Genomic DNA, 23107 nt, shown 5'->3' on the forward strand with positions numbered 1-23107 from the left:
AATTGACTTTTTAGTCAGGGGGGCAGAGAGGGCAGATGCTTTCCTGCTCAGCTAGAGCTGGGCCACTGGTACAGCCTTCTCCAGGTTCAGCTAAGCTAATGTGAAAAAAAAAAAAAAAAAAAAAGGAGGGGGGGGCATTATAGGTGACCAGTTGTTCAGAGAAATACAACAGTTTTATTTTAAGTGCAAAGAAGGATGGTGCTAAGGAACACTGGACCTCATTTTTTAGTATTTTTCACATGACGTGCTAGAAAATATCTACCTCTTTCACACATGCCTAATGAACAAGATTAAATCTTACTCTCACAAAACATCCTATCTGAGTACTCACAAGTAGGTATTCACTTGTAAAAATAAGATGAAGGCCAAAGTACAACACTACTATTATTGCTGCAATATTCATTAACAGATTATGACAGTTCAAAGTATTTACCTTGTATTAGAAACTGCAGACTTTAAACAAAGTTTAAAAAAACAGATTACATCTCTCACTTCCATATTTTTTACATGATCACGGAACAATAACTAAAGCGCTGTAGAGATACTTGCATCATCAACTGCTTTTTCCCCTCATTTGGATATTCGCATTTATCATAAAAAGCAATTTGGGAATTTTTGGTGGACCTCTCTACGCTGTGTGGAGAAGAGATTAGACTCGGCACATTTAGTGTAATCTTTATAGCCTTGTTTATCTGCACTTTAATTCTTAACATGATCTGCGCTGCCACCACGATAACGTACAGCATCGTGCAGAAAGAGCTGCGGCTGGGAGTGCCTTGAGCGTCCTTGCACTACGGCAGGAGCCCTTTCTGCTGCTGCCTGGCTAGCTCTGTTTCCCCCTTGGAGCATGTCTGCCTTGTCCATAGTGCAGTCTTGTTTACATTTTTTTTTCCCCTGTAGTTTATGGAATTTATAAATCATATTTTGGCTCACTTTGCGTTTCAAGAAATCACGTAGATATGAGACTGAAATTCTCTTTTGTTTGTTTTGTGAATTCAGTTTCTGAAGTTTTCCATCATTCATGACACTTCCTTTCTGGGTACAGATTATTATCTGAGACAACTACTCCTGGAATCTGTTGCTCATAACAGCTTTAAGATTAAAAACAAAAAAATATTGCTGTCTGAATCATGTTCCTATTGTTTTTTGTGTTAGAAAAACAGGAGCTTCTGAACTACTGCCATACTTAGGTTACAGTGGGCTAGGAAAACAAATTATAAGAGACAAGTTTTGACAGCCCATCACAGGCAGAGTGTATGATATTTAGACTAATTTTTCAAGATCAGTTTTTTAGGAGCTCCTTGAAAATTTATCTATTAATGCCTTTTTGAGCCTTCAGCTAAAGTTATCATGCAGCTGTTCTATTGTGAGGTCCTGGCAACCACTGAACTGAAGGTAAGACATCTCAGCGGTCCTCCCTGTCCCCAAACAGTGGTTTGTCTTGGCAAATACTACCCTCTCTCTCTATTTCTGAAGTGTTAATTAATCAAGAGCCCTTAAATTCCAAACCTTAATTTCTTGTTGATAGTTTCAACTCTCCTCTGCACTTCAGGTAAGCAGAAACATCTTCCTAATGGATTAACATGATACAGGCATAAAAGTGGCTTTTCCTAAAGATGTGGGTGGTGCTTTGTACGAAACATTTAAAAGCAGCAAAGAAAAAAACCCCTCAGGTCTTCCCTATTCTAGGCAATGTTCAACTTTTCAGGCATCCATCCAAGCCTAGATACTAGAAAAAAACTTATTATGCTACTAATCCAAAGCTTTTTATTTCTGTCTTGCTGTCTCAACACCAGCATTCTTTGGTACATTTTATATTTGCCTGTACTTTGAGGTTCTTGGTATTCCTATTTTTCTTTAGATTTCCATTGTGCACCGCTGACAGGACTTCCCAATCTTTTTATATATGGTGACTCACTGGGGAAATCCTATGCCTGAAGAGGACTGTAACCAGGCCAGAGAGCTGTTGAGCCCTCAAGTACCTCAACTGTTGCTTCTAAGAAGTGTTGCTGATGTTTTTAAATGAGAAAAATGCGGTTTTAAATGCAAAGTTTTCCTCTGAAAACTTTCTCCCTTTGAAAAGTACTTTGTCTGGGAGACAAATTTGCCCATCTCTAGAACTGACGCTGACCAAAAAGCAGTCAGCAGAGAGCGGAGTGCCACCTCGCTCCAAGCACTGTCCTGCTGTTCTTAGAGTTTCCCTGACTTTTGGCATTTCCTGCATGAACAGCGCTGAGAAAAAGTTAAGACTGGGTTTCAGGTAACTAACTACCTGCATCCAGACAAGACAAGCTGTAGCATCCAATATGAAGAGAGTTTAAAAAAAAAAAAAAACCTCTGGCTTGAGGGACCGTTATTTTTAATTAAAACATTTTAAACTACCGCAGAATGCATATTTGATGTACTTGCTTAGAACGCCGCTTGCACATTACACGATTTATCTTAATTGTTTTTTTAAAAAGACTTATTATCAATACACTAGCTTACCAAAATATTTTTATCCACAGAAGAAATTAAAATAAGGCTAGAGATTGAATGAACACTACCTGGTCCAGAGTGTTCAAAGTTGATTCAAAGTATTAGCATCCTTTGACAGATCAACATGATCCAAATGTTCAATAGAAATACTTTGCAGCCATGCTGTAATACCATACAGTGTGCAGTAACCAGCTGCTGACGAGTCACTGCTTCTTTCTCGTCCGAACTTGAAAAGTTAATTATCCAGGGTTGGAGGCCAGTCAACGTCAACAGACTAGAAGAGCAAGCAGAGGAAAAAAAGGCAAAATCAGCAGACTTGGTGTCAGAACTCCGAGCTTGTTAGCTATAGGCTAATAGTGTAAAGAAACAGTAAATAAAGGACACTAAAATAAGAGACAGGGGACAAAACAAGCAGGAGACAGTGGCATGAAACAGCCACCTCATTCTAGTGGCTCCATGTGCATCTGGAGAGAGCTCCCTGGGAGCTGGGCTTCCTTCACAAAGCAGAATCCCTGCTACTTTCCAGTGTCATTTGATGTCAGGCTGCATTTACAGACACTCCAGAACTGTTAATTAGAAACATGAAGCATCTCCATCTTCTGCCCATCCTACAGATGGGCCATAATGATGTGAAAACAAATAACCTGTGGATTGATGCCACAGACATAGTCAGGTATGGGGCGCTGCAGGCAAGAATCACGTAGAAAACCATCACCTGTCCCTACATCTGCCTTCTGAGCAAGGAAAACTAGCCTAAAAGGATATGCTGTCAAGCGTTATGTGCAAGAATTACCTAGGCAACATCATTAACAGTCATCCTGACTCTTAGTCAAAAGGGACAGAATATGCTTGACACTTCATTAGAAGCAAATGTCGTAATTACTACAACTTGGATTCTGTCTTTCCTCCCTAAAGCTGTATCTCCAATTCCCTTTGGGCACAAACTTGTTGCTTACCCTCTTCCAAAAGCAGCACGGCCTACGCTGCTGTCATATCACCATTTGCAATCACAACACAGGGATCACCACGCAGCACATTAAACACCTTGGCTTCAAGACTGCCTACATTAATCACACCTACTCCTTGCCTAATCTACAGCTTCATCAAAGGATTACGCTCTTAGGCTGAGCTAAAATGCATTATTAGCAAGATCACTAATTATTTTCAAGTCCCTGGACATCTTTCATAGTTATGCCAAATAACTGTAGTGACACCTATCTGTATGAGAGCGATGAGATCAGCCCTAGCCCCAAGACAGATGTTCCTGTTTTCAGAAGTAACTGAAGTGCCCTCTGCAAGCTCTCTCTCTTGGTTGTCCTACAAAAGATACGCAAAAAAACTGCAAGGCTGTTCTGCAAAATGTAACACGTGGACAGTTTTCCTGAAATGCATGAGAACAAGCACACTGAACAACAGCTACTTAAAAAAACCCCCATGTTTTAAACAACCTTGCCAAACCACTAGGTTAAATATTAAATCCATATCTCTACATACGTTCTTTTAACCAAAACAAATTTTGGTTTTTCATCTGACTCCAGCAAGTGAGCAGATATAATTTCTTGCTGTGTTTGAACCAGCATCGAAAAAGGAAGTCAAATCTCTCTTATTTCTCATCTGACACAGTTTTGAAAAGAAATTACGTGGTACATGTAACATTGCTAGGCTCTGTTCCAGTGGGGCTAATAATAAGTGTCATCAGTTCCTAGTATGGCCTCCCTTCTCTCCCCAACATGAATCCAGCAGAGGAAGCCCGTCATATGTGGCAGCATGGTACAAACCACTATTTTTGCATTAACATCAATTTTTCTACTAACTGGGGTAAGGAACGTTGATTCCACTGAAACCATCTCACAACTGCAACTACATTACTAATTTCCAGGAAAGATAAATAGCAAACAACTTACTTCTACATCCAGCTCCAGAATGTCGGCAGTTCTGTTCAGCAGGGAGCCAATGTTGGGCTTTGTTCTTCCAAAGTCTCCATGCACAAATTCTTTAATGTAGCTAGACATACTAGCTAAGGAAAGGTGTATTTTATCACAAAGAAATCAAAAGATAAAGAGCCTGGTGAAAAACGCTCAAAGCAAAAATAGTGTCTTTCTACTCCTAAGCCAATTCGCAGCGAATGTCCTGTTAAGCCCAAACCCACCTTTAAAAGAGTTCCTAATCCTTGCTTTCTGATTCTGATGCCAAAAACTGCACTATCGACCTGTACGTTCTGTTTTATTCCAAAGTCAGTGGTGACTTTATGACAAGACTGGTAACTTGTAAGTAGCAGTAATCTACAGTCTGCATTGCAGTGCATTAAATATTACAGAAAAGCTTATTTTTTAAGGCAAAAAGGTTCCAGTTAAATTAGAAAAAGCTTAACCAGTACATTTTTATAGCTATTACATACTTTAAAACTATCAGAGTGGCCATCACAAAAATACACACACACAGAGGTGGTATTTTTGAATGAAAGCCTGAATGTGAAATTCTGACACAAAAGCAAACTTTATGCAGCAACATCTGACTGCTGAAGAGCAGGGATTTAGAAACAACCCAGCGATAAAAGCAGGAAACTTCTCATTACCCGAATTACCCTAATCAGCAAGCTGTTTCGTAAACGCATTGTGTAACAGCATCTAAGGATACGTTCCTGCTTGAGTCTTCAGATGCAGGCGAAAATGATGCTCGTCTATGTACTCAGATTTCATGGTATGAATGATCCGACATCTTACAGCTAGAGGCCTTCTGTGAAGAACCCGGAGAGGTGTCTTCTGGTCAAGTTTCAATTCCTGTGACACGAGGTAACAAAATAATGAGGAAGGAAATGTGCAACATACTGCACAGATTGTAAGAATCTTACGTATTGTTAACCAATCACATCTTTTTTATATTGTATTATGGTAGTTGAGTAATCTTCTTGAGGCAAGACTAATTTTTTCCATGTTTATCAAAGGAAAAAAGGACAGCCATCTCAAAGGCTAAATGAGAAGGCCTCATATGAACACAAACTAATGGAATCACAAATACAGAGGAATAACCTTGAAATCTCTATAGTCCTTTGCTGGAACGACTCCAGGATTTAAAAGCTCACTGAGAGCCTCAGGGCAATTAAAAAAAAAAAAAAAAAAAAAATCCCACCCACAAAATGCTTTGTCTAAACTACAGCCAACCCCCTAGAAATACAAGTGATGAAAAAAACCCCGAAATGAGATTACATCTCGTAACAGTCTTTTTAAAAGTTCATTCCCGACCCCCTTTTCCCAAATGAGATGCAGCAGCTTTTCAGGGAGTGAACATGCTAAAAAAACCACAACAGTTGTCTCCCTGAACTGTAATGGCTCAAGCCCGCGCTTTGAGAATGATTTCATGGCCAAGGCCCACAGGAAATGGTGCAACACAACAAAAACTGAACACACTTCTCCCCTAGCAGTATCTCCCTGACCAACATTTGCAGAAAGTTCTCATTAGCACTTTCTAAGGCCTCTTTGCATTATTTTCCATAGACATTTCAAACTCCTAATTACTGCAGCTGTGGAAAATGGCTTTAGAGTTCGCAGAACAAAAGACCTTCTCTGTTCCTTTCACTTATGCAAAACACTATCTAAGGTAAAGAAACAGGTGTAGATGTCAGATAGCCTCCTCTCCCATTCATCACTTTTTATTATTTGGTCCACTAGAAGGTCAACATTATACAATAATTTGTTGTTCTGGCTAACAGCCAGCAAGCTATATGGCTAGGACGACATGGTGAAGTGAGGAAGGGCGAGAAGTGTGAAGGGAGTTATGAAAGTCCCTACTGTGAGAGAAACCCTGATGAAAAAACCCCCAAACACAGAGAAAGAGATATGTCCATGGGCGTATGTATATAAACTCTGCCCTAGGGCACCAGGAAAGGTACTAGATAGATTAGCAAAAAGAGCTACAGATACCTTGATATCATCTAGAAATGCAATATCTTCTTTCTGTATTGCTTTGTCCGTCCATATTAAGGCACTATAGGTCTTTGTCTTTTCCTCTTCACCTTCCTTCATACGACCAATTGCCTCTCTAAACAAAAGAAATTAATTACTCACATAACATAAGCATAATTATATAACGCTGTGAGCAAGTATGCTTGCAAAACTCCCAAAGCATCACTTTGAAATCCCTTGCCAGCAACAATAAATACTGACCTGGTGACAAGCTGTAAATCTCGAACCTTTATTTTGTCTGAAGAATTATTAATTGTCTGTGATATTTAAAAAAGATTCAGTTAGCAAAACTGCTCAGTTAGAGAAGAAACACATGCTTTATGAGTTCCATGAGGTGCAAATGATTTACCTGCTGAAGTCCCTTCATTTCCTCAGCAGTAAAACGTATTCTACGAGGATTCACAAGCTCAATTGCAAAGGGCCTTCCTGGCAACATGCACAGTCATAAAACATAAAAACATGTTGTTCTAAATTAACGTTTGAATTTATGCAGTAAGGTTGGAAGGTGTGAAGATTGTCTGCTGTTATACAAACAGGGATAGGACTTGCGGGTTTAGGGATGTAGCATCACATGGAAGGAAAGAAACAAGGGACTTTTTTTGGCTACTAAACCCCAGTATCAGCAATAAGTGCAAATTATAGCTTCCCAGAAGACATCTCGTACAAGTCTGTGCTAATTAAAAAATAAAATAAGAAAAAAAGTTAATTAGCTTATTTTCTGTCACCTACAGCAATGCCCAGGTGCAAGATGATGTTAAATCCCGCTCCCTCAGCTAAACATCTGTTGCAATAGCTGCACTTTTTGTGCTCAGGGCCAGGGATGATCCCCAGTATAAGCAATGCCAAGAACTACACTACAAATCAGACAGCAACTGAAACACATCACTGTTAATTTTTACTTTCCCCTCCTCCTTTGGCTACAGTAGCTTCAGCACATTGGAAAGCAACTGACCTTTATAAAGTTCAAGAAGAAAAGAAGGCTTCCTCGTTCCCCAGTGACAGAGGCAAAGTAGAAGGACCCAACAGAAAACAAGGTAGGAATCAGTCTGCCATGAATGGCTTAAAAATAAGAACTGAATAAAATAAAATACTCCCAACAAGCTATGCATTTCCGTGCCTCTGTGCAGCCATGGACACTGAAAAGGGGCTCCTCTTCCAGTTGGTTTTACGAAACTGCTCAGTCTTTGGGAACAAATACATAAATATCACTACAATGTTTCCAAGATAAAAGCTGAAAGCATGCCTAGTCACACACTTATGCACTTGGCATCAGCACATCTATTAGGGTAGCTTCGGTTAACCATTCTGTTTGTTTCTGTGTTTCACCAGGGGTGTTCCAAGCCTTACCATTGCCTAGTGTTCTTACATCCACATCTTCTCTTCCAGAGGAAGAAAAATTAAAGCCTGTAACAGATTTGAACAAGGCAGGTGTGATTTTATTTTACATTTTTAATACTCTCTACAGCTTTTAAAAGGTGAATTATTTTCTTTCTAAACTTGTTTGCAAATCCACTTCAAAAGAGCTATCTTCAGAAAATGAAGCCTGCACTGTATTTGAACAAATCTGGGACAGTTACTGTTTACTGCATCAGATTCACAAGTTTCTTGAAGAGCACTCCTAGTTCCTTGGCCTGAATGAGACCGCTACAACCCTGAAAATGTCGGGAAAAAAGCAGTACCATCCTAAAGGAATTCCACTTACTTATTAATTTTGTTCATTTCTTATCAAGATAATTCAAATTTATGAACAAAATCAAACGGAGCCATCTTTCTTCAAAACACATCTTTTTATCCTAAATACACCCAATGATTTCCAAGGATATCAGAGAAATTTACACTAGTCACACACATCTGGACAAAAGAGGAAGAAAATTCAAGTCCAAACTGAAAAGTAACCTCTGTGTATTTGGGTTTTTTCAATCTTTCAAGCTACAAAAATGTACCATTCGGTATTTAGTTTCCTTCACCATACCCCTCCCACCTTTAAGCTTCGCTTGAAGCAGTAATGGGGGACCAAACCTGCACCAGAGGTTGCAGCTGTATTCCAAAGGGTCTGAAAAACTCACAGTTTCAAAATTTCTCCTCCATAGGGAACATAAAGAGTGCATAAAGATTTCCTTGGTTTTTATTGCCTCTCATTTCTCTGGTTATATTATGGCAACTACATAACTGTGAGAAAATTCTTCCATGGTCATGAGGGTTAATTTTGGTCACACTACCAGAATTTTCTAGTTGGGAATGCTCCAGACACTTAACCCTCTTCACAATGCTTTGCTGCACTTGCTTCAGTATGCCCACGTCTTTCTTGTACTGGGGAGCCCATAACTGGACCCAGCACTCCAGATGTGTCTCCCCAGTGCTCAGTAAAAGGCAAGGATCACCTCCCTTGACCTACTGGCAATGGTCTATTTGTTTACATCTCAACATTACTGCACACGCACTTCTGTTAGCCACCTGTGGTAATTCCACAAGCTGAAATGAGGTGTTACACAATACCTGGCCTAAAGACACGGTTTGAGGATTTTCCTGGTGTTCACGCTAACATATCCACCGGGAGGAGGGGTGAGTAGCTGGTTTTGCCAAACTAATTTTTAATGCAATTTTTCCTTGGGCCTTCTATGTCTCTAATTCCACATCTAGTAGACGACATATGATGGGCAGTGATTATTTCATGTGGATAATCCCTGGAGAAGCATTTAGCTCGTGGAACTTTATGCAGTGAAGAAAATGAATTAATCATGAAGGGGTCGAAGGTTAGGCAGGTATTATGGAACACTGATGGCAAAAACCTTCTCGTTACAAGTTACTTTATGAATTACCAACCGTTAAGTATGGCTAGGCAAAAATACCACCACATAAAACTGTAATATTTGCATCATTGGATCAACTGAAGAGATATTTTAGTATGATAAAAGACACTGCATAAAACAAAGCAGTAATCTAATCACTCACAGATCATAGCTAAAAAAAGTTTACAAGCTTTGACTTGGAAGGATAAGAGAGGGATAAAGAAACAGTTTTTCCATTACACTCTTGTATTAAGTGAGTAGCTACTAAGAAAAAGTATTCTAGTAATGATGAAAAATATATATGGTAAAAGATCTCCTAGATACTTACTATCTGCTTTGAATGCTGACATTAGATGCTCTGAAATCAGTTCTTCCACTGAAGATTCCAGCTTCCGCTCCCCATCAATAATCCAGGGAGTCTGAGGTAAATTCCTTGAATATTTGTTGTACCTTCCTGTAAAAAACAACTAAGTTACCTGTAATCATTATAAAGCAATGGACAAAAGCTCCAGTATTGCAGGGTACACCACATTTACCGTTCATTGGAGCCTTGTGAAAATAAATCTACAGGCAAGAGCATTACAGCAACAGTATGAAACACATGCTGCTGCACCTACGGGAGTTTCAGTATCCAAGACAGACAGCTCAAAGGCAGGCTTGGAGAGCCTACTGTTGCAGTCATACCTTCAGGTATAGCCACAGAAACAAAACTGTGTATCGCCTGACACAGCTGGGAACAACACCCAGAGGTTCAAGTGCCTGGTCTGAATCAACTTTATTCTGAATGATTTTTTTTTTTTTTTTTTTGCCATCAGAGCATGGTCTTGAACCAGCCACCCCTATGCCAAAACTGGTGCTACACATGCCTGTCCACCAATGGGTATGTGTCCCAAGTAACGAAGTTCCCACAGCCTCCTGTATCAAGTAGTCCAGTCTTCAATACAAGTTCTGCCATTGGCTGAACGTTTAAAAAAAGAAACCCAAACTAAAATGCTTTGGCTCATGACAAGCAAAACCATGCGAGCAAAATAACTCAACAATAAACAAAATTAATTTCAAGAACCTTGACGAGTTGCCAAGTAAAGAGATTGCCATCCTCTGACTGATTCCAGTCCTAGTCTCCTGTTATGTCACACTAACATTGCTGTCTCCTGTGACACAAGGGCTGCTATAGTGAAAAAACAAGTCTGGCATGGATGTCCAAGACGAGCTTTCTTATTAAGAAGTGAAAATATGCACAAAACAAGGAACTCATTCATAAATGAGTATCCCCCCTGCACAAACAAGTTTTAATCTGAAACCTTGCATATAGAAAATAAAAAAGGAGTTCAAAGGAGCTATGCCTATTATACTGTGCCTCTGTCATCTCAATTTTTTTGGTTTTCAGTATCATATTTTCCTATTTCTAACAATGGTTCCTTCTTGCATTTTGATCTGCAGAAAAACCCACACAAATAAATGGGGACACTGACTAATACCGTTTCACTGGGGCAAATCATGAAAGTACTATGACTAATCATTTAGAAGTCAGCTTCACACTGCTAAATTCTCTTTCCATAAAATGGAAAAAGGAAAACAATATTTTTTTTTCCTCTCAACTCCCCATTCTAATAATTTTAGCTTTTGATCTGAACAAGAGTGGGTTAAAAAAACAGAAGGTGTTTCTCGGTTTGACAGCTTCTCCTGAACCCTTAAAAAAAAGTTAGGGAGGGGAAGTGATCACCAAACACCAAAGATAAGGTCAAGAGGGCAATATCAACTCTGAAACTGTGCTTACAAATTAAGTTCCTGTCTCATTTAATAATAGCAAAATAACTGTACTGTAGTTAAGAAATTCTATTCTGGATTTAATTCTTCAAAAATTAAAGACAACATCCTGCCTGGGTTTTTTTTTGTTGGAGCAAGTTACAGACTATAAATCACAAACCCAGCATTAAATCACGTGCAGAAAGCTAACCTTCTGTCTCTCTCCATGCAGATGAATTCTGCTAAAACCATCCAACCAAGCAACCTAAAATAAAACAGTGTGTTTGGAAAAGGCTAAAAGACACCGGATATCTTGGATTCATGAAAAAGTACAATCTAACTGTCTAATCAGTAATTAAAATTAAGAAACACGTATGTATAGAACATCGACTAGCCTGCCATGAGAACATTCACTTTTGCATTTTTTCTTTTGATTTTATGTTTTCCTTTATTCAGGATTTGTACCATCCTTTTAAACATAGTATGCTGGATTTAAATAGCAGTGTTTGTTGTTTTGTTGGGTTTTGGGTTTTTTTTTTTTTAAATAATCTGTTTGCTTATATTTAAATAAGTGGTTGCTTATACACAGGACTGGGGGAAGATTAGATACTCTTGCAGGCAGGTGACAAAAAAAGTTGAATCATCTCAAATCAGGGACACTAAGTGTTGTTGCATTACCTGCCTCACCCCATTATTTCAGATGCTATCTCGGTTTGGAGGGGGGAACTGGAAAGAACTAAGCTTTCCAAAATTTAACCTTTATTAACCCCATCAAGACTGGCAGTTTTAGATTGAATAATATGCAGATAAATGCAGATGGTGAAAACCACCAAATCCAAATCAAAATCCAAGCAATTGAACAGCACTGCTGGGAGCTTATTGAGCAGGGAAGTGCCTTTCCCAAACCAAGTGCTTACTACGAGAGGACATATTACAACTGCAAGATCTGCAGGGATAAAGGAGAGCCAGCTTTGACAACAGGGCAAAATTCTTCGTTTCATAAGCTGGTTCTGGATAAGCCCCCTTACTGAGCAGAGGCACAAAGTAAGTTGTTTTAAATCTTCAAATCACCCTGTGCTGTCTCTAGGAGAGAGAACTCTTCTACCTCTCAAAGCAAAAGAAAAACAAGGGCAAGGAAAAGCAGGATCTTCCTAAATATCCAGAAGGGAGGTGTGTGCACACTGGAAGCAGCTGAAGTGACATGCTCCCCTCCTGCAGCTCCTACCATGGGAACCCTACCTTGGCCCTGGTACAGCTCACTGCAGCTCCCTCTCCTCTTCAACCATATTCCACCACACACTATCTCCAAGTTTAAATTCACAATAAAAGAGCAGGCACATAGTTTTGATTTTTGGCATGTTGATCTGTAATTTCTAACTTTTGACAAAATCATCTTCAGCAAAGGCAAGTATAACTTCCCCTTCCAAACAAGGCCACTCTTGAATAGAGTTCGATTTTTTCCTTTGTTCCTTATACTTAATTACAGGAATCAACAAATAGCAAGAGCCTTCTGGGTCTCATGGCAGAATTATAAAGTTATGTTTAAGACAACACAGCAGCAAATAAATGCATCACTTTACCAGCCACAAAAACAGCACCATTATTGCACTGAATTTCCAGAGCAACACAGAGGTTCTTTGGTGAACTTGGGGGACATGGAAAATGCCTGTATAAAAAAAGATTAAAAAATACTAGTAATACCAGAACATGATGGAGCATCACTGTAGCAATAATGGCATGAAAGATGATGACTTCAGTTACACAAAACACAGCTAAGGTATGAACTCAGTATTCACATTAAAAGCTGGAACTGGAACACCAAGAAATGGATAAACATTAAGCAAATAAAGAACACTGCATTGCAAATACTTTTGTCAATCCGTCATCAAATATTATTGAAGTATAACACTCCGAAGTGTGCTAATAAGATGTACTGTACTATAGCTATAGCAATAATGGCACCAAATACTGCATGAAAACTGTCTTCAGGATCGATTACTAAATCTTTGCTGGAAATCAAAGAAAAGAGCCGAGAAGACTTAGTGTGATTAAGCACAGTGAACTACAGAGAAAGTGTCTATTGATGTATTCCCACTGCTTGTGATTTTTACCATATTACAGCACTTGATGTTTTCTTAAAACTCAACTCCTAACATTTTGGAAATATGGGAAAACGTCTTTCTTGTAAAGAGAAGTTTGCCTTACAAACTCACAGGTTCAAAATACAGAAGGAAGTTCCATGATTTCTAAATCTCTTCTGTGGTTTTGGGGATGTACATAAAGATTTTTGAATGCAAACGACTGGCAGCAGCACAGCAAACTGTTTTCACTTCTAACCCTTCTAAATCCCAAGCCAGCCCAGAGATCTGCAGTGACATAGTGCCAAAAGCACAGAGCAGAACTGCAGCTCTCTGACCCACAGTTTCTCCTCTGTGCTGCTCCTGAGATAATCAACCAATTAAACAGTTTTACTAATGGGAAAAAGACCACCATTTGTGTCACGTCCAGTATTCCATTCTCTGTGGCTTAACTCAAGCATTTTAAGATTACTCCTTAATTAAGAGATCTGGAATGATATTCTAGTACCAGAAGAATAAAAAACACAACACATTTTAACCAGTAAACTAGCAGAAATTAAACAATTGTAAGTTATTTTAGACATCTTACCACTACTTACCCACCTAATATTTTCCTCCCCATCCTAGTTCCACACAAAAGCACACTACTAAGAACTAGTTTCAGTAGATACTTACTTGAGAAAATCCTCTTCTGTTATCTTCTCTAGGGCTTTTATAACTGCCATTCTAGTGAAAACAGACTGCACAGTGAAATAAAAAAATGAGTCAAGAACTAAGATTAGCCAAGAACAGATATGCCTAACGAAGAAAAACCCCTAAAACATACACACCATACGCGTCTCACAGTATTGTTTTTTACTTGTATTTTCTTATACCTAAAAGCAACACTGTATCAGCAAGAACTCACTGTGATCTTAACCCCAACTTTAATACGGCAACAAAGAGCAACAGGTGATTTTGCCAAAATCTATCCAACTAACTTTACTCACGACATAAAAGCAATGCAACTCATAAAGCTGACAGATTGGAACATAACAGTTATTTAGTCATAGAACTAAGATTTGCCCCTTTGTTTCTAGAAGACAGGTATAAACAGCAGTGTATGTTTCCTTACTCTGTTTTTACACAGAAAAAAATAACAAGTGCCACTGACTTTGAGCAGGTCTAAAGTTACTGTCACACTTCCAAATAAACCTACTTCAACTCCTTATAATATTCAATTGCTAAACCTGCCCTTTGCTTAGCCAAAAGAAATGCTAAGTGTATGTCTGGAAACTATCTTATTTCAGATGATATAAAAAAGTGTGCAAAAGCAAGAACAAAAACAGTAGTGCTTGGGAGCTTAGGTCCAAATCTGCAAAACAGATTAAAACCAGAATCCTAAATCCATGAACAGAAACTGAAACCAGCTTCCCCATTTTCAAGAGTTAAGTATACCTAAGCCCCAGCTATTATCTCAGTGACAGTAGGCAGCTAGCTCTTCTGAAAAATCAGACTGTTGAGTGGGTATCTGTTTATAAAGTTCAAAAGTTCATTCGTACTCAGAAGTAAGGGCTCTGAATGGTAGGGCTTGGCAGTTCCCAAACTGTGGAAGACAAGCAACTTCGGACTCACAAGCTGCAGCAACTCACAAGGGTAAACTGACACTAAAAATAGTACAATAGCAGCAGAAGCCACGACTACCATCCTCTATGCGCAGGCAGGTGCTGCTGTTGATAACTCAAGTGAGCCTAAGGCAAAACCCACAGAATTTAGATTCCTAGAACAGAAGAAACAAGTGTTTTTAAAAGGTGAGGTGGAATCCTACTTTAGGAAGGCAGGGGACAGCAGATGGTCCCTAAATGAACCTCCTAATCAAAGCATGGTCAGCTATGAGACCAAACCATATTGTCCAGGGTTTTATGCAGTCAGGTTTTGAAATCTTCCAAGGATTGCACACCTTCTCTGCAGAGCCTGCTCCACTGTCTAGCTGTCCTCATGGTAAAAAGTTTTTTCATTTATCTACTCCAAATCTCTCACTTCAACTTATTTCTGCTGTCTCCCATCCTTCCACCATGCATTGTGATGAACAGCCTGGCTCCCTGTTCTTAATAATCTCTCTGTTGGTACTAGGGGGAGCAGTTGGGTCCTCCCAAAAGCCTTCTCCAAGCTGAAGAAGTCCAGATTCCTCAGCCTCTCCTCTTAGGGCATGTGCTCCAGCCCTCTGACTGTCTTAATGGCCATCTGCTGAATTTCCAATTTAATGATGTCTTTTTTGCCAACTGGATTATGGATTTGGAAAAAAACCTGAAAAATACTGGGTCACTGTTTGGGAAAATTCAAGTCTTTGCTCTAACACAGAGTTTCTGGATGCCTTCAGGAAAGCTGCTCTTTCTCCTTCTAAGCATAAATTAGAGACAACAGCACTTCCCTTCCTTGTAGAAGAGATGAACTAGAAACTAGTGGTGGATTTATATAACTATCTACAGCAGATGACAGAAATTTTCACTCAGTACTCAGTTTTTATGCTACTTCTCTGATTAACAGAGCCCTTGAAGCTAGCTTCAAGCACAGCTTCTTCATAAGGATGAAGCTCTGATGGCTCTTCAGAGTCGGTATTCTTTCCTTTAGATTCCCCTACATCTTGTTGCCTGTGTGGTTTAACAGCCAGGCCCTGCTGGTTTAGCTCTTTATGTGGGCTTTCCCCCCTTTTAAAGGAAAGCAATGCAGCAAGCAGTGAGTTATAACAATACAATCCTTCTAAAAAAAGACTTGTGTTTATTGGTCAGGTGGAGTAGAGTAGGCAGAATTCCAGGGTCAGACTGCCTCTGCCAAATGTCGGTAGACTCTTCACCACAAAGAATGAAAGGCCTTACACAGGCTTCTGACAGAAGTTACATTTCTCCCTCTGATCACACCAACTGTCCTACTTATATCAGTTTCTCTCCAACTGTGGTTTTTTTATTCTTACATGTCCCCTTTTCTGTCAACGATTGCGTGCGTGCTCAGGGTCTGCAACAAGTGGCAAGGTCCCTTTTCTTTCCTCCCCTCCTCCAGAGGTAGACAGTATAAAACCATCCCGCATGTATTGTGTCTTTCATTCAGATCAGAGGACATGAAAACTGCAGTGTGATCATTTCTCTTTTGGCTGCAGTCTCATCTTCACAATGCGACTTATCTGAACTGTTTCACCCACAGAGAGCTTGAGGATCAACTTTTATGCTACTTTTAATGCATGACAATCAAATTCCTAGCTCTTAAGGGAAGTATTTACAGAGAACATTCCTAAAATTATGGCCTTCAGATAGTCTGCAAAATGAATGACCTAAAGAAAAGCACTAAGCTCTTAGTTTTTCTAAGCAGAGAAACGTTAAGTGAATAAAGGAGACAACTTTATTTTCAGACCACTGAAAACTAGAGATATTTTTGATGAAGACAAAGCAGACATTAAACACTGACCAAATACCCAGATAAGTTCTCCATTGTAGCTACCGCTGTGGAATTCTGAATGTCAGAAAAGAAATAAGGCAATGATGAGATCCTACCTGTTTGTTCTTTGCTGGTTTGAAACAGTCTGGACAGGCTGTGGCTCTAAATACAGAAATGAAAATTAGCTGCTAGTCTTACAGAAAAACAAATAAATAGACAGACTTATCAGCATGGCATGTACACGGTCTTTGTACCAATATGCCCAGCATCTCACTTTCACAGCTTAGCACTTTATTAACTTTATCCTAAACCACAACGGTGGAAGGTGTGCATTCCTTGATCTACAGAGAAATCATGGAGAAAGCTGCGTAAGCTTCTTTTGCTCTGACCAACACAGATGTGTCTCACCTTTGAGATGGGATGCAAAAGCACAGAAGAAGTTTGGCTTTCATTCCTTTCCAATCCTTCTCAATAAAGGTCATAATTAATGTTTCAGTTCTGTGCAAGATTTGCTAACATCCTGAAATCTATACTTGCTGTTCTTAGACAACACACATGACAAACCAGAGATTCAAATAGCTGCTTCTGGATAGGAAAATTCAATTTACTACAGAAAAAGTAAACCCAGGTGTTCAATACCATTTGTGCTTTGCCTCTTCAAAAGGAAACTATTGGTTGTTTCATGAAAGGGAAAGCCACTGAAATACTTTTTCTGAGTACTGTAGAGGAAGGTGCTGTTCCTATTAGTGGATTTCTATGTATGCAGTTAGAGATGATTTCTAGCCTACAACACAATTTACCATTTCTTGCTGGTGCTTTTCAGCGCCTCTGTGACTACTTTAAACTATAAGGAAGCAGGTCTGACCTCTTGCTGTTTCTATAGAAGCAACTTGCCTTGCCAGTTTGTGACACGAAGGATCGCTAATTCCCTCTTCCACAATTTCAGTATCACCTTACCTATAAATATCAATCTCCAAATATAAACTAACAAGAGGCAATTCAATCTTCCATGTCAAACCAAGGGTCATTTTAGCACACCGACCTACACATAATTGTGTAAGAACAGCTTGAGAGATGAGAACTTGCAGATGCCATACTTGGAAATCCCACCCAAAAGCATACCTGGAAGACTTCTCCAGGTTGAGAAAAGGTCCTACTTTGCTTTCATAAAAACCATGACTGTCATGACTAAAGCTGTGACAATTGCCAAATTAACCATATTTACATCAAAACAAAACCATTGCCTCAGAATATGCCCAGAGCCAGCCATTCACATATGCAGAATGCCTCGATGCCTGAGAAACTACTATGCAATTAAATTAGGTAATATGCTGTTACTTCAGAAAAATGGCTAAAGCCTTAATTGCTGTTTAAGTATGCTACAAAGAGAAGGCAAACAAAGGGATATTGTCAGGTCACATGGAATATACCTAAGTAGCTGGAATGTGGAATGGAACTTCTTTACAGCTTTCACCTCTACAACTATTCTGCTTGGAACACTAACATTGGCACCATAACATGCTTGACATCAATATTTTTGAAATGTCACAAAAAGAATGGCAGGATGAGCTGAAAATAAGAGCTGAAAGGTTTCAGAGGAAGGAAGAGCACTACAGAAATAAGAACTGATCAAGTAAAATTAAATAAATAAGAACAAAAGGGTGCAGGATCCAGAAACACTTGAGTTTTTACAGGATTGCAGGTACCATTATTTAGAATTGTAGTTATGATCACAAATTGCTCGAAGGGGTAAAATCAGGGAAACATAAAAGCTGCAAAGGAAATCTCTGGTCGCAAGAGATGAATTCACTATACCACAAAGCAGTCTATGCTGAGCCTCTTTCTATGCTAAGATTTAACTTACAGTAGGAGCACAAGTAACAAAACTTAAGTTTTCCAGGAAGCATCAGCAAACAGGAAGAGTGAACCTAATTATCCAGAATATACTACAGCTAGATTTTGAGAAATCAGATTAAATTACAGCTAAATTCACAGAAATATTTTGCTGCTTTGTGTGTAGCAGATGCCCTACTGGGTCAGGCCAAAAACTATGTGTAGTGGCCAGGGAACTTCTGTTTGTTTTAATCAACTAGCTAACTTGGATTAACTCACTTCAAAGCCTTCCCTCCCATCCACGTCTCCTATAAGAGCAAGAAAACCTAGGCATGACCTCAAAAGCTTCCCCCACCTGCAACTACAGGGTTTGAATTCACTTTTTTAAATGACACGGCTATATCGAAGAGGATGACTTTGAAATTGAACAACTTACCTGAATGTTCTCTTTCCAGTTCAAATCAAAATTCTGGGTGATTTATTGGCCTTAAAGCACTGAATTAACCAGACATGGTGTAACTTAAGCTCTACAACTCTATCTGAATATGAGGAAGTTCAGATGCAGGCCCCATTCTAGTTTATAAACAGTGCATATTCTCATCAGTAGCAAACCCAAACCAACAAAGTTGCACAATATTTAGATAAAGATCTTTTGTTATTTATATAAAAACTTACAGGAAATGGCACTCCTTGTCTGTTTCTGGGTGAGCAAAGACCACGCTAACTTCAAACAAACTCTAAATTTAAAAAAAGAAAAAGAAAAACAAAACAACAAAAAAAAGAAGGTGGTAATAGTTTTTTAAACAAACCAGGAGGATATTCTCAAGCATCCTTACTGAAGTATTAAGAAAACAGTAAAGAGATAGACAAAAGAGAAAGTAAACCATTTATTCTACAACATCCTCTAAAGACATTAAAACATGTGCCATAATAGCATTTGCATTTCTGAAGTAACCAAAGATTATCTGAGAGCACTTCAAAAACACGAGTGACCTACACATCATAGATACTGGCCTCATTTTGCACAGGGGGAACCGAGTCAGAGACAGTGTATGCTCAAAGCCTATTACGGTCACTAAACTTCACAAACGTTCTGGGAGAGCAGCACATAGTGTGGAACAAAGATAAAAACCCTGTAGTAGTCACCACTGTAAAATTTTGTCAGGGGCTTCGTTTGCAATGACTGGATGGCCTTGGGGCAAAGAAACGCAACATGTTCTAGTGGATTGACAGCTAGACCAGAAACTCTAGTGTAATCTCAATTCTACCCCCAATTCCCTCCTTGGCCTTGGGCAAACAACACTCATTACTTCTGTTATTCAGATACTAGAATACCTCAAGAGAGCTATTGAAAAGATTGGCTAATATTCAAGTGCCTTGTAGATAAAGAGCACTAGACAAGTAACTTTTATGGTACAATGATGTCTGGAGTGGCTCAGTGCCTGAGTGGTGTAGAGCTTTTGCTAACTTTCTTCTTCAGTCATCTTCAGGGTAACTGAGTGTTTCTTTCTTCACTAAGACAAAAGGGATGCTTTCAGTCAGCACTCTTGGGAAAAGAGATTCTGTAATTATTATGGAAGCTGAAAAATCAACATAAAGACTAAGCGAGTCTAGTCCCGGGGTCAGTCCTATGGCTGATGACAAGTAAAAACTGCAGACTGCCTTGTCCTCAGCAGGAATTTTAGCCATGTTTGCAGAAATTTTACATTCAAGATGACACTGTTTCTGAATTTGTCTGGTAACATCTAAATGTCATGTTCAGTCAATGCATTTCAGAAACATTTTAAGAATGTCAAGAATCTGAAAGTTGAAAACAGGGTTTCAAAAAACATTTCTATTGCCTACTTACAGGTATTGCAGGTTCCAACATACCTATCTCTAGCATTCACTAAAGTGAACAAAGACCAGTCTTTCCTCTTTCAGTACGTTTCAGAAATATATTTTATCCATAGAATTTAACATGCTAACAACCTGAACAATTTATCTTGCGCAGAAGTAACAGTGTTCGAAGTAATAGGAGAGCGAAGAAGGAATGTGTTAGCATTCTTTCGCCTCCGGAAAACAGAGATCCTGGAAGATGAGAAAACTGAAGTAGTCTCATTGATAAAAGGAGGACGGCAGCCCAGAGCAAGAGATATAATAAAAGACTACGATGGTTTCAGAATATGCAATGATCTATACGTACAAAAATGAAGATTGGACCCCTCAAGGATTGAGACTTGGAGATGCCTCATTAAAAGAACCTCCTCCCTACTTCCCCCTACTGTGAATATAAGAGCAGTGCAACTTGTTTATCTGTTAATGAGGAAAAAAAAAGTATGTATTTTTATTTTTTTTGCCTCATAGATAAAAGTGTATAAATATGTATATACACACACAGAAATACATATGGAGAAAAAAAAAAAGACAGAGAGAAAAAAAATATTTTCTTATTTATACGATACCTTTCCATCAACAGGAACACCCAACTCTTCTGACAATCGGGGATGAATAATCCACTTATAAGCTTCTTTCAGCTGAACAATGTCATCCTTTGCCAAGGAAAGGCCCAGATTTCTGAATCGCAAAGAAATAATAACTTGCACAGAGGTCTGTCAAAGATAGATACTTGACACATAATATTTCAAGACAAACTTAAGTAACTAGTGCCAGGTAAACAAGCAATGCACAAATAAAAAAAGGACAAAAGTACTAAGCGTACAGACCATGGCATGAAAGAATGAAACGCTGTTCCAAGACCTCCTATAACAGCACTGAATCTTTGTACTGAACTAACAAACAAAGCATTGAGAAAACATTAAGGCCAGACCAGGATTCCAAGTATGATGCTTCCCAATAAACACATAAGAGTTTGGCAGGGAGTAGCTAAAGGTGTAGCTACCTGAGCTACAGTCAGCTCAAGCACAGGTAGGACTATGTTGCCTCCTCCCTGCCTCTGGCTGTGCATTCCTGCCAGCACTTGCATGCTGACACTACTCAGCACCTTAAGTAATACCAGTCCACTGATCCCATTTAAAGCAAACCCTAATCCATGAAAAAAAGTTGGTTTTCAGCCAGATAAGTGAGATGATAAGCTCTCCTGGTGGTCACATAAACACATTAACACAAGACAGAAGGTACATGCAGATGGATGCAAGTTCCTTCTGATAGTAAATCAACATCTAGTTCAGCTTAAGTAAACTGAGTATCTGGATCCTGCAGGGCAGCACCTGTGCTGCTTGCTAAGGAGCCTCCTATCCAGCTTCCACCCTAAGTAATAGCTTGTTTTGCTGTTTCTATTTGCCAGTGGTTTTTTTCACTAACATTTAAATATAGATTCTTTTTTTTCTTGTGTAAAAGAACATGCACTGAGGAAACTCATACCATAGCCTCATAGTAGATAAAAAGTTGCAAAAGTCTTTCCAGAGTCTAACTGGAAAAGAGCTGAGAAAGAGAGAGGCACAAAAATCCTTTGTTTAAAAAAAAAATAAAAATCTTGTTAGACTTATTTTTATTGTTAAAAGCAATCTAGTCCTTTGTTACAGGTGGGCATGAACTCCAGTAGGCAAAAATTCCTAAAAGGAAAAGCCCAGATGACAATCTCAGTTGACCTTGCTAGGACAGGCTCAACTATCTCTATAGGCACAAGTCTGAGCCTTGACTCCTGTGTCTTTGCCTATGGAGAGAGAAGTTAAAACGGGCAAGTGCCTGTAAGGATGCACACATATGATTTCAAACCACTTGTTTGGGAACTTAGAGAGTAAAGCACTGGTAGGCTACTGGGCAATATTTGCCCTACAGGGCCTCATCCTCTCTCAAGCAATTTAATGAAACATTTGTTTTTAAATTAGTCTCAAAGTAGGAAGTTATTCATCATCTTTTAGTCTAGCCTTCTATGAATATCTTGAAATGGTACTTCCAGCCAAGATAACTTCCACCGAAGAGTAGTTCAGTATCCTCAACTAACTTTGAGACAATTGGATTTCTTTCCTCTTGCCCACAAAGGCAGTTCATCTGTTCAAAATGGCTCTAATACATTCTTATTTGGTCAGAAGTGGAAGTGTCCTGGAGTAGACAAAGAATCAAGCATTTAAATTGATTTCAGAACATTCAAGTATTAAAAAAAAAAATATTTTAAAAGTCCAAACTAACTTCCACCCACTGTACTAACACCTTTCTTGCTACACTACTGACTTTTCACCATTATCTGACTTTTCTGTCACTATTAATGTAAGCTAAACCTCATATGGTGGCAAAATGAAGAGGTCTGTAATTCATTATGTCTTCCATATACTAGAAGATTCTGGCTCACAGATGGCATCATGGCATCTCTCAGGACCATTAAGTTAACTCAAAGCTGTACAGTTGGACAGACAGTTTGCGCTCCAAGTTGAAACATCACATGCTAGCTATAACCACAGTATTAGGCAAAAGAGATAAGACACCCCAATTAAGGTCAAACCAGGTTAAAAAAACCCAACACAACACACAAAAAAGCTGCCATCTTATGCTTCGTAAGCATCAAGTCAACTGGACCACTCGACAAGACTATAAAATCAACCTCTTGCCTGCTCAACATTTATCGAAACAAATGGCATCTATATAAAAGAGCTCTTGTCAGACAGTAAAAGCTATGGACAATTAAAAAAACAAAACCAAAATCAAACAATGAAAGCACATCCCAATTCTGAATTTCCTTATGCTTAGTTTTGAAGGTACAAAGCAAGTTAAAACCTTGGCCAAGGACATAGGAGGTGAGTCTACATATTCCACAACGGTTAGCAGAAGTACCTTTATATGAAAGCAACTGTCTTGACCTCAAAAATATAGCATT

The 23107-nt window shown here is 39.0% G+C and overlaps 1 protein-coding gene across 2 annotated transcripts in view; it reads right to left on the reverse strand.

Moving 5' to 3' along the window:
• Positions 1-2373: 2373 nt before the first annotated feature.
• PUS10 (pseudouridine synthase 10) overlaps positions 2374-23107 on the reverse strand; it is a 33052-nt gene continuing 12318 nt past the window's right edge. For both annotated transcript variants that reach the window (XM_086460805.1, XM_009959286.2), the window contains 13 exons: positions 20739-20850; positions 18970-19031; positions 16578-16623; positions 13729-13793; positions 12556-12641; positions 9558-9683; positions 7788-7844; positions 6790-6866; positions 6642-6697; positions 6399-6516; positions 5116-5258; positions 4383-4482; positions 2374-2752 (listed from right to left, as the gene is read on the reverse strand). In XM_086460805.1, coding sequence (XP_086316931.1) covers positions 2714-2752; positions 4383-4482; positions 5116-5258; positions 6399-6516; positions 6642-6697; positions 6790-6866; positions 7788-7844; positions 9558-9683; positions 12556-12641; positions 13729-13793; positions 16578-16623; positions 18970-19031; positions 20739-20850 — 1087 coding nt within the window. In that variant the 3' untranslated portion in view covers positions 2374-2713. The remainder of the gene's footprint in view (positions 2753-4382; positions 4483-5115; positions 5259-6398; positions 6517-6641; positions 6698-6789; positions 6867-7787; positions 7845-9557; positions 9684-12555; positions 12642-13728; positions 13794-16577; positions 16624-18969; positions 19032-20738; positions 20851-23107) is intronic.

The sequence above is a fragment of the Leptosomus discolor genome, chromosome 2 (genome assembly GCF_034619465.1).
Source record: "Leptosomus discolor isolate bLepDis1 chromosome 2, bLepDis1.hap2, whole genome shotgun sequence".
Lineage (NCBI taxonomy): Eukaryota > Metazoa > Chordata > Aves > Leptosomiformes > Leptosomidae > Leptosomus > Leptosomus discolor.